This window comes from Dendrobates tinctorius, unplaced genomic scaffold (genome assembly GCF_039654945.1).
Source record: "Dendrobates tinctorius isolate UK_male_01 unplaced genomic scaffold, ASM3965494v1 ptg000203l, whole genome shotgun sequence".
Taxonomy (NCBI): Eukaryota; Metazoa; Chordata; class Amphibia; order Anura; family Dendrobatidae; genus Dendrobates; species Dendrobates tinctorius.
Genome location: NW_027361870.1, coordinates 19,545,560 through 19,558,100, shown reverse-complemented (window position 1 = coordinate 19,558,100; position 12,541 = coordinate 19,545,560). Strand labels below are relative to the sequence as shown.

The window sequence follows — 12,541 nt, the reverse complement described above, 5'->3', positions numbered from 1 at the left end:
CCTTCTTGCCTACTTAATTTCTCCCTTCCTTATTTCCGCCTACTTTCCTTACTTTCTTCTTTTATTCTTTTCTACCTTGCTTCATTCTTTGCTCCCTTCATCATTGCTCTCCTTTTCTTCACATACTTAGGTCCATTCCACTCTTTTCTCCATTCTTTATTTCTTTCCAACTTTGCTTCCTTCCATCCTCCCACTTTGCCATCTTCTTTCTTCCTTCCCTATCTATCTATCCTCCTCCTCTACATCCACCTATCTTTCCTTTCTTTTTCCCTCCATTATTAGTTTTCCTTTCTTCCATTTCTACCTTGCTTTCTTGTCTTTTCTTATTTTTTCCTTTTTCCTCCTTTCTTACTTATGTAAGTTCCACTCCCTTCCTTTTTTAATCCTTTTCTTTGTGATTCTCTTGTTATTTTAGTACCAATTACTTTCCCTCCGTCACTTATTGCTTTCTTTGATCTACAACTTCTTTTCCAACTTCCACCTACCTTCCTTTCTTACTCTCATCTCCATTTCCACTCTCTTCCCTCCTTCCCCCCTCTCCTCTTCTTTCTTTCCTTTTCTATCCATCCTTCCTTCGTCTCAGGTTTTCCAGGACCTTCATTTCTTCATTGCTTACTCTTCTTTTTACATACTGTTCCTTTATTCTCTTCCCCTTTTCTTTCCTTCATCTTTTCATATATTGCTTCCTTCACTCATCCCACCTTTTCCTTCCCATTTCTTCTTTCCTTCCTTTTTTTCGGTCTTCATTTATTACCCCCACTTACTTTCCTTCCATACCTCCTTTCTTCTTTTTCTACCTTAAGCCCTAATATACTTCAACTTGACTTACTGCACTTCCGGGTGTTAGGATACTTCAGGCGTCCTCGCTGTAAGGAGGACGCCTGATGATCGTGTAGTCTCCTGCACCCTCTGGCCGCTACAGTCCTCTGTAGTTCCTATTGTCCACTCCCTGTCTCTCTGCCTCCCTGCCTTGCCCAGTGCTACAGTCCTCTGTAGTTCCTATTGTCCACTCCCTGTCTCACTGCCTCCCTGCCGTGCCCAGTGTTCCTTGCCTCTGTAGTTCCTCTTGTCCATGCTCTGCCTCCCGGCCGTGCCCTGTGTTACATTCCTCTGTCCGTCAGTCCTGGGTCCGTATCTAAGCCATCCTTCTCCCTAGTCCTTTTTGTCCGTGGAGCCGTCCCTCTTGGTTCCGGCTGTTGCGCTTCCGTCCCCTGTGGTCCTGCCCCAAACGATCCCTGTATAGGGGTCGGTCTTAACCTGGAGTGCTTGGCCCGGGGGCTCTGGATCCGCGATCCAGAGGGTCCACGCTCCGACGTAGCTTTTACCTAAAACGTCACAGTATCATCAGGCCATGGACCCCGCCGGTGCCGCGGCTGCCACTCAAAAGGAACTGCTGTTCTTAAGGGAAAATCAGAACCGGATTATGTCCTTCATGAAATCCATGGACACCCGGCTTTCCGCCCTGCAAACCACTGACCCTGGGCACGCCCCCCTCTTAGCCAGTCTCCAGCAGGAGCTCGCGCAGCAGCGCGACGCTCAATCTCACATTCTGGGGTACATGGCGTCCGTGGATGATCGACTGCTTGCTCTACAGTCCTCTGCGGCCGTCTCTACCCAACCGCGGGACGCTGTCTCAGCTCCTCCTCCCCGCCTTGGAAAACCGCCCAGGTATAGTGGGGACCCGAAGTTGTGTAGGGGATTTTTAAACCAGTGCAGACTGCACTTTGAACTCCTACCCCAACAATATCCCACGGACCGCGCTAAGGTGGCCTTTATAGTGTCCCATCTTGAGGGAGAGGCGCTGGCTTGGGTGAATCCCTTATGGGAGAGGGATGACCCGGTGGTCACCAGTATCCAGAGTTTTTTGGAGACAATTCGCAAGGTATTTGATGAACCCGGGCGCCTTGCTTCCACTACGGAGGCCCTCTTTAACCTTCGCCAGGGATCCCTGACGGTAGGGCAATACGCCATCCGTTTCCGGACCCTGTCCTCGGAGCTGGGGTGGAATAATGAAGCCCTTGTAGGTGCCTTTTGGAGAGGTTTTTCTAGTAAGATCAAGGATGAGTTGGCCGGGCGTGACTCCCCAACCACCCTGGAAGATCTCATCTCTCTAGCTACTCGTATTGATCTGCGTTTTCAGGAACGCGCTAGAGAGTCAGCCAGGGAGAGGAGGCCCTTTAGGTTATACCAAGCCCCCATTCCGCACGCTGTTGCTCCCTCTAGTAACTCCGCTCCTGAGCCTATGCAGGTGGATCGCGTCAAGCTGTCCGAACAACGGCGCAAGGAGAGGATGACTAATGGACTCTGTTTATATTGTGGAGGGGCCAATCACTTCGTACGCACTTGTCCTGAGAGACCGGGAAACGCATCCACCTAGGCCAGGTAGGAGAGGGCCCCCTAGGTGATCAGACCCCCTCTCTTCCACTTACTCTTTCAGCTCTGCTTATTACAGGTCGGGGGCGTGGCTCCGTGGAGGCGTATGTGGACTCGGGCGCAGCAGGCAACTTCATCCGCCAGGAAGAGGTGGACAAACTCCAGATTCCCGTGGTCGTCTTAAGAAATCTGCGAGCTATCACCTCCATCGATGGCAAACCTCTGCCTGGACTCATCACCACGGTTACCACCGAAGTTGAGCTACAAATTGGTGCACTTCACTCCGAGAAGATTGCCTTTTATGTCCTGCCTCAACTATCCCACGCCATTCTCTTAGGGTTACCTTGGCTCAGGCGGCATGAGCCAGTTATCGACTGGCGCTCCGGGGAGATCTTGCGCTGGGGGCACGCCTGCCATGCACGCTGTTTGCGGACCCTTGCTCGTCCCCATTCTTTGCCTAAGTCAACCGATCTCCCGGGCCTTCCTGTTCCATACCACGCCTACGCTGATGTTTTCTGCAAGAAGGAAGCGGATTCCCTGCCTCCACATCGGTCCTATGACTGCCCTATCGACCTGATTCCCGGAGCTGTCCCCCCCAGAGGAAGAATGTACCCTCTTTCTCCAGCCGAGACCTCTGCCATGACGGAATACATTCAGGAAAACCTGACCAAGGGGTTCATCCGGAAGTCCTCTTCTCCTGCGGGCGCGGGTTTTTTCTTCATCCGGAAGAAGGACGGATCACTGCGGCCTTGTATAGATTACCGGGGCCTAAACAATATCACCGTTAAAAACCGATATCCCCTTCCGTTGATTCCTGAGCTCTTTGACCGGCTGAGAGGAGCTCGGATCTTCACGAAGTTAGATCTGCGGGGAGCTTACAATTTGATCCGGATCCGCGCAGGGGATGAGTGGAAAACGGCCTTCAATACCCGTGACGGGCATTATGAATACTTAGTCATGCCATTCGGTCTTTGCAATGCACCAGCTGTGTTTCAAGAATTTATCAACGAGGTGTTCCGGGATCTGCTCTATTCCTGTGTGGTGGTGTATTTAGACGACATTCTCGTTTTCTCGCCCGATCTGTCCTCCCATCGCAAGAGCGTACGCTTGGTCTTGCATAGCCTTCGAGAGAATCGACTCTATGCCAAGATTGAGAAATGCCTTTTTGAGCAGACGTCATTGCCCTTCTTGGGATATATCGTCACCGATTCCGGTCTGAAGATGGATCCCGAAAAACTCAGTGCGGTACTCAAGTGGCCCCGTCCAGTGGGGATAAAGGCCATCCAGCGGTTCCTTGGGTTCGCAAACTATTACCGTCAATTCGAGCCTCATTTTTCTACGGTTACTAGACCCATCACGGCCTTGACCCGTAAGGGAACGAAACCCAACAGCTGGTCCCCCGAAGCTGAAAACGCCTTCCTGGCTCTGAAACGTTCTTTTGCATCGGTACCCATCTTGCATCGGCCAGTGACCAGCAGGCCCTTCATCCTAGAGGTGGACGCCTCCTCCACTGGAGCGGGGGCGGTCCTGTCCCAGCAGGCTTCATCCGGGCGCCTGGTCCCTTGCGGCTTCTTTTCTAAAACCTTTTTGCCTGCGGAGTGCAACTACTCCATTGGAGACCGGGAATTACTTGCCATTAAGATGGCCTTGACTGAATGGCGATATTTACTCGAGGGGGCTGTACATCCCTTCACCATCCTTACGGACCACAAGAATCTGGCTTACCTGCAGTCTGCCCAAAGACTCAATGCCCGGCAAGCCAGGTGGGCCCTGTATTTTTCCTGCTTTGACTTTCAACTTCACTTTCGACCTGGTAATAGGAACATCAAGGCCGATGCCCTTTCCAGGTCGTTACAGTCACCAGAGAGGGATGAAGACCCATCCTATATTATCGAGCCTACTAAGATGATCACCGTGGCTCCTGTGAATTTTTCCACTCCTCCGCCTGGTAAAACTTTCGTCCCTCAAGGCAGACGTTCAGAGGTGCTACGCTGGGGGCATTCCTCCAAAGTTGCTGGACACGTTGGGACTAAGAAGACTCTCTTGCTGCTTTCCCAGTATTACTGGTGGCCCACGCTTCGCCAGGATGTGATGGACTATGTAGCTTCGTGCACAACCTGTGCCCAGAACAAGGTGGCTAGGGCTTTGCCCTCCGGTCTTCTTCACCCATTACCAGTTCCAGAGGCTCCCTGGCAGCAAATCGCTATGGATTTTGTGACCGATTTACCCCGCTCAGCTGGATGTACCACCATCTTAGTCGTAGCTGATCGTTTTTCCAAGATGGCCCACTTTGTTCCCTTACCGGGACTGCCGTCCGCCCCGAAGTTGGCCGAGATCTTCATCCACCAGATCTTCAGGCTACATGGTCTTCCTCAGCGGATTGTGTCGGATCGGGGGGTCCAGTTCACCTCTCGCTTCTGGAGGGCTCTCTGCCGGCTTATGGGTACATCTCTCGACTTCTCCTCTGCATACCATCCTCAGACCAACGGGCAAGTGGAGCGAATTAATCAGGTGTTAACTACCTTCTTACGTCACTTCTCCAATGCCCATCAGGACAATTGGGTCGCGCTCCTACCTTGGGCTGAATTCTCGCACAATAACCATCCCAGCGAATCTACCGCCAAGTCACCATTCTTTGTGGTAACCGGTCAAAATCCAGGTATTCCGCTACCCTTTTCCACGCCTACGGGAGTGCCCGCAGCTGATACACTCGCAATGGAATTCTCGCAGATTTGGAAGGAGACCAGGGAAGCGCTCAAGAGTGCCAATAACCGAATCAAGAAACATGCGGACAAAAGACAAAAGGACGTGCCTCCGTACCATCCAGGTGACAAAGTCTGGCTTTCAACTCGACATATCCGTCTGAGAGTTCCCTCTTACAAGTTGAGCCCTCGGTACATTGGACCGTTTGAAGTGATCGGACGCAATAATGAAGTGGCTTATAAGCTGAGGTTGCCTGCTTCGCTCCGGGTTCCCAACGCTTTCCATGTCTCGCTCTTGAAACCCGTAGTCCTGAAATGGTTCCAACCAGTTTCCATCGCCCCTCCTTCACCAGTTGCCTCGGACAACGTCTTTGAGGTCAAAGACATCTTTGCTATGAAAAGAGTCAAGGGAAAGACCCTTTTTCTTATCGATTGGAAGGGTTTTGGCCCAGAGGAAAGGTCCTGGGAGCCTCGTTAGAATATCAATGCTCCCCGGATTCTGAAAAAGTTCTTGGCCAATCTCAGTAGGGGAGGACGTAAGGAGGGGGGTACTGTGACATCGGCGGCTATGCCCGCCGATGTCCCTCCAGCAGCAGCGCACGCCGCAGCTTCCTCTTACCTGCGCGCCCCCGTCCAGGCGCGCGCCCGTCCTGCGATCCTCCTCACAGCGGCTCCTGGCACCCGCTCCCTGTCGTGCGCACGCCCCCTCCCGCTCTCTCCCTCCAGCTGTGGGCGGCGCTGAGGGGCAGGACAGGGGGACGCATTTCCGGGTGTTAGGATACTTCAGGCGTCCTCGCTGTAAGGAGGACGCCTGATGATCGTGTAGTCTCCTGCACCCTCTGGCTGCTACAGTCCTCTGTAGTTCCTATTGTCCACTCCCTGTCTCTCTGCCTCCCTGCCTTGCCCAGTGCTACAGTCCTCTGTAGTTCCTATTGTCCACTCCGTCTCTCTGCCTCCCTGCCTTGCCCAGTGTTACAGTCCTCTGTAGTTCCTATTGTCCACTCCCTGTCTCACTGCCTCCCTGCCGTGCCCAGTGTTCCTTGCCTCTGTAGTTCCTCTTGTCCATGCTCTGCCTACCTGGCCGTGCCCTGTGTTACATTCCTCTGTCCGTCAGTCCTGGGTCCGTATCTAAGCCTTCCTTCTCCCTAGTCCTTTTTGTCCATGGAGCCGTCCCTCTTGGTTCCGGCTGTTGCGCTTCCGTCCCCTGTGGTCCTGCCCCAAACGATCCCTGTATAGGGGTCGGTCTTCACCTGGAGTGCTCGGCCCGGGGGCTCCGGATCCGCGATCCAGAGGGTCCACTCTCCGACGTAGCTTTTACCTAAAACGTCACAGTGCCATACTTCTTTTTTTTTGCAACTTATTTCCTTATTCTTCTTTTTGTTCCTTTCCTAGCTTTCTTTCCTTCAGTCACCTTATCCCACCTTCATACTTCTCATTCTTACTTTATTTTCACCAGCTTTACTTCCTTACTCCTTTCATCGTTCCTTCCTTTACCTCTCTGCTCCTTCCTTCTTTCCCTCCATTTTCTGACCATACTCTTGTCCTTTCGTCCTTTACAACCTTCCTCTTTTCTTGCCTCCTTTCTGGCTTTCTTCCCTTTTCTCTCTTTTTTTATCTCCTATTTGAAGAGCTACAGCTCAGATACAGGTTTTCACGAGCAATTAGAGTTCTCTTTGATACATCATTTGTTCTTTGCAATTGTAGGGCACAGCTGGAAATGAAGCCAGTGCCACAGAGGAAATGTCTAACCTGGTAAACTACATTCAGCCTGTGAAGTTTGAATCTTTTGAGACTTCTAAAAGTAAGTGACACTTAGTGATGACAGATCACTGCTGAGGACTGGACACTCAGGGACTGGGGTGGAATTCTTACAAATCCCAGCAGTACACATGTATTATGCTGGACTCCTAGCACAAATCCAGCGTTTGTTCTGGAAGCTTCATTTGTACATGATAATGGGAATGTTTTACGTTACTGTCATACTAATTATGTCTTGGAAGGTTGAGGCTCGCAGGACTATGTGTCCCATTACTGAGCTAATGGACAAGACTATGCAACATGGAGAAAAAACAAGCTGAGCATTAAGGCCGATTCACACATTACCACCCCGACCAATATTAGTGACACTAAGAAGTTTACAAGGGAGAAATATGGCAAATGCAATCAAGTTGTGCAGCCAATGTTAGCGCCATCTGAGAGCCAGTATTTTGCATTTTAGATACCGTAATCTACCATTTTCTTTGGTTTTAAATTAAAAAGGTTTATCCAGTACTTTGATATTGATGGTCTATTCTTAGGCACATCATCAATGTCAGAACGAGTAAGTATCCCATAGTGGTCAAAAGTAAGCAATATACTTTATGGAGCAGGAATATCATGGTACCCGTTCTTTGGCGCAGTAACAAAAAAGTTACTCAACTCCCATTCACTTCTATGTCAAACGCCATCAATATCGAAGTCCTGAAAAACACTGTTAATATGGGATATAAAGTGTTACAATACTAAGTGGTAACACTTTGCTATATACATTGGAATATACATGACTTTGTGCCACTTTTCTCATGTAAAAAAGTCTGAAACTTGTGCAGAATTGATGAAATGAAAATGGTACCTGTGAAAGGGTAGAATATTTTAGGCAGTAAGGGAACAGTTCTTAAAATTGGTGTTTTGAAAGGAAAGACAGTCAGTAACTGGGTGCTAGGATCCCCAGGCTAATCAATGAGCATAAGAAAAAAATTCACTCCTTTCTGGTCTTATCCCATAGAAGAGCAACTGTAGCAATAATTAATAATCTTTATATAGCGCTAACATATTCTGCAGCGCTTTACAGTTTGCACACATTGTCATCGCTGTCCCTGATGGTGCTCACAATCTAAAATCCCTATCAGCATGTCTTTGGAATGTGGGAGGAAACTGGAGAACCCGGAGGAAACCCACACAAACACAGGGAGAACATACAAACTTCTTGCAGATGTCCTTGGTGGGATTCAAACCCAGGACTCCAGCACTGCAAGGCTGCAGTGCTATCCACTAAGCCACTGTGCTGCTCTAAAAATTCCACCGATGTCCATGATAGAGAGTTGTGAGAACACAAAGTGCATTGACACTTGCGGTGGTGTAGCTGCAGATCAAATTCCCTTGCTGACCGCTGTCCATCACTGAAAGTATCTACACATTTATGTGGTCTCCAGAACAAGGCCATGAAACAATAGAAGGTGGCTTGGCCTGAGGAATCATATTTTCTGATACTCCATGTAGACAGCAAGTGTGCAAGCATTTAGCTGAGGAAGAAATGGCACCATGGGCAGTGTGATGCTGGAAACGTTTGGTTATGGCATTCATATGGAAGTAGCATCTAACTAAGCATAGCTACAGACTGAGTACATCCCTTTATGGCAGCGGTATTCCCTAATATCAGTGTTCTCGTTCAGCAGGATGATGTGCCCCACCACAATGCCAACCTTGTTCAGTAATGGTTAAAGAACATGACAAATAGAATAAGGTGATGACTTGGACTCCAAAGTCCCCAAATCTCAATAAATCTTAATCTTTTCGAGCATCTGTAGGATGTGATGAAAAATAAATCCAACCCATGATGGCCATACCTGACAACAACTAAGAGGACTGCGATGGTCTGCTGCTAATGGCTTGGTGTGGATTGCCATAGGATATCTTGAGAAGTGTTGTGGAGTCCATGTCATGATGGGTCAGAGCTGCTTTGGTGGGACCTTCACAGTATTAGGGAAGTGACTTTAAACCTTTGTGGTTGTCGAGCAATTCAAAAGTAATAGAATAATAAATCAAACAGCTCAACATGTTCAAAAGTATAGAATATATTTTTGAAAAAATATTAGTGACTCAGTCGCCCTTCTTAACAACAGACATAAGCCTTCCACCCATAGAGTCTGTCAGTTTTCTTAGTCTGCTGAAAATTAACTTTTTGGGAGTATCAACCACAGTCTCCCAGACACTGGTCAGAGAGGTGACTGTTTTCCTTTGTCGTAAATCTCCCATTTAAGAAGGGTCAACAAGTTCACAATAGGGTTTGGGTCTCGTTTTTTTCATTCATTTTTAAGGCCTTTACTGGCAGCAAAACAGTGGAGACTTCGGGACATTGGATGGAGCATAATCTCTCTCTGAGCCTTTTTACACAGGCTTGTCCCAATCCCATCTGCTTCACTACCCTGGACTGCACCCTGTACTGTACAATAATGCGGAAATTGACATCCTGGCTCACTCACACCTCCGGTTCATGACTGTGGAAACCCACCTCCAGATGGATCCTCACTGAGTCGTCGGTGCTTGACCTGCGACGGTCTTCTTTTGGGCCTGGAAGGATGAGGACTGGACTGAGTCCCGGGTCTTAACCATCGTAGTCTGCTATACACTGAACCGACCCTCCACTTCCACCATACACATGTCCGCTTGTCTCTGGTGCTGTTTCATTAAACTGTACCGCTGTGTGCAGAATAGCGGGTAACTAAGCCGTGCTTTCTTAGTTACCCGCTGTTTACCTTGGATACCAGCTCCCAGCGCGAGCACGCTGGTTTCCAGGGTAGACAGCGGGTAACTAAGCAATGCGCGCTTTAGTTACCCGCATCCTCACTGGTCCTGATCTCTGGTGAGTCTGCCTGTTTGACAGCTCACCAGCGATCATGTAGCGGCATACCAGCGATCCTGACCAGGTCATATCATTGTCGGAATCGCTGGTGCGTCGCTGTAATAGGACCCTAAATCTTTACAGAATGCTGTAGATAAGCCCCTGATGTCGGTACCGGCAGCTCATAATCGAAAAAAGGGGTGACAGATTCCCTTTAAAGTGTCTTTTTACCAGCAAATATAAAAGGGAACCTGTCAGCAGGATTGTGCACAGTAACCTACAGACAGTGTCAGGTCGGCACCGTTATACTGATTACAATGATACCTGGTGATGATATGCTCATGCTTTAGGGTGGCCTGTAGGGGGTCTTCATGTGGTGCTCTGATTAGCTATTCATCTGTTATGGCTTCTGAAAGGTCACTGATCCTTCAGTCACCTGCCTCCTGTTTTACATAATGAATATTACATATAGTGCCTTGCGAAAGTATTCGGCCCCCTGGAACTTTTCATCCTTTTCCCACATATCATGCTTCAAACATAAAGATACCAAATGTAAATTTTTGGTGAAGAATCAACTACAAGTGGGACACAATAGTGAAGTTGAATATTGGTTATTTTAAATTTTGTAGAAATTCAAAAACTGAAAAGTGGGGCGTGCAATATTATTCGGTCCCTTTAACTTAATACTTTGTTGTGCTACCTTTTGTTGTGATTACAGCTGCAAGTCACTTGGGGTATATCTCTATCAGTTTTGTACATCGAGAGACTGAAATTCTAGCCCCTTCTTCCTTGCCAAACAGCTCGAGCTCAGTGAGGTTTGGTGGAGATCGTTTGTGAACAGCAGTTTTCAGCTCTTTCCACAGATTCTCGATTGGATTCAGGTCTGGACTTTGACTTGGCCATTCTAACACCTGGATATGTTTATTTGTGAACCATTCCATTGTAGATTTTGCTTTATGTTTGGGATCATTGTCTTGTTGGAAGACAAATCTCCGTCCCAGTCTCAGGTTTTTTGCAGACTCCAACAGGTTTTCTTCAAGAATGGTCCTGTATTTGGCTCCATCCATCTTCCTATCAATTTTAACCATCTTCCCTGTCCCCGCTGAAGAAAAGCAGGCCCAAACCATGATGCTGCCACCACAATGTTTGACAGTGGGGATGGTGTGTTCAGGGTGATGAGCTGTGTTGCCTTTACGCCAAACATATTGTTTGGCATTGTTGCCAAAAAGTTCGATTTTGGTTTCATCTGACCAAAGCACCTTCTTCCACATGTTTGGTGTGTCTCCCAGGTGCCTTGTTGCAAACTTTAAACACTTTTTGTAGATATCTTTTAGAAATGGCTTTCTTCTTGCCACTCTTCCATAAAGGCCAGATTTGTGCAGTGTACGACTGATTGTTGTCCTATGGACAGACTGTCCCACCTCAGCTGTAGATCTCTGCAGTTCATCCAGAGTGATCATGGGCCTCTTGGCTGCATCTCTGATCAGTCTTCCCCTTGTTTGAGATGAAAGTTTAGAGGGACGGCCGGGTATTGGTAGATTTGCAGTGGTATGATACTCGTTCCATTTCAATATGATAGCTTGGACAGTGCTCCTTGGGATGTTTAATGCTTTGGAAATCATTTTGTATCCAAATCCAGCTTTAAACTTCTCCACAACAGTATCACGGACCTGCCTGCTATGTTCCTTGGTCTTCATGATGCTCTCTGTGCTTCAAACAGAACCCTGAGACTATCACAGAGCAGGTGCATTTATACGGAGACTTGATTACACACAGGTGGATTATATTTATAATCATGAGTCATTTAGGACAACACTGGATCATTCAGAGATCCACAATGAACTTCTGGAGTGAGTTTGCTGCACTGAAAGTAAAGGGGCCGAATAATATTGCACGCCCCACTTTTCAGTTTTTGAATTTCCACAAAAATTTAAAGTAAGCAATAAATTTCATTCAACTTCACAATTATGTCCCACTTGTTGTTGATTCTTCATCAAAAATTTACATTTGGTATCTTTATTAGAGTTGAGCGACTTTTGGTTTTTTATGGTCGCGTTTCGTTTCGCGAAACCCGACTTTTCCAAAAGTCGGGTCGAGCAAGATCGGCCGATTATAGGGAAAAGTCGGGGTCGTCCCGAAACACGAAACCCAATGTAAGTCAATGGGGAATAAAAGTCGGCAGTGAGAGGAGGACAGGAAACACACCTACAGTGCTCATTTGAATGCCAAAAGCATAAATTCCTCTTACTTAAGCTGGTCAACCTTAATTAACTTCATAATACAAGTTACGCACTGAAAAATGGGGGTTATTTGGCTAAAGTTGTGGGGGGGGGGTAGGGCTGGCTCCAGGTTTTCATGTGCCCTGGGCGAAAGAGCGCCCCTTTAACACATACCACAACTCATCATGCTCCGATACGGCAGAGAAATAGCGGTATAGTACAATGAAAAATACTTCACTTTTTACATCTCATGACGAGGCCCATCTATTTCTCCATACAGAATCATTGGTCCCATATAATGTTTGAAACAGTATATGATGCGTTCCACATTATGCTACAGTATATGTTGGTCCCCATGGATGAAGCTCCAATGTCTTATGGGCCCAAATAATGCTCCAAACATAATGGGCCCCATTTCTAATGCTCTAGTGTATAATGGGCCCTGTAAATGCTGCTCCAGTGTCTGATGTCCACCTTTGGAATGTTCCAGTGTATGGTGGGCCCCATCTATCATTCTCCAGAGTATAGTGCTCCCCAAAAATTGCTGTCCCAACATTGAAAACAATCAAATAAGTCTCCTTGCTAGGGAATCCCTGTACTAGTCTGGACTCCTCGTCGTCCCCATCTTCCATCTCACTGCATAGTAT

General features: G+C 47.9%; 1 protein-coding gene across 1 annotated transcript in view; it reads left to right on the top strand.

The window, feature by feature from the left end:
• Positions 1-12,541, top strand: part of PLCB1 (phospholipase C beta 1) — a 1,254,316-nt gene that overhangs the window by 864,912 nt on the left and 376,863 nt on the right. The window contains exon 16 of the mRNA XM_073553862.1: positions 6,780-6,876. Within this exon, the coding sequence (XP_073409963.1) occupies positions 6,780-6,876 (97 nt within the window). The remainder of the gene's footprint in view (positions 1-6,779; positions 6,877-12,541) is intronic.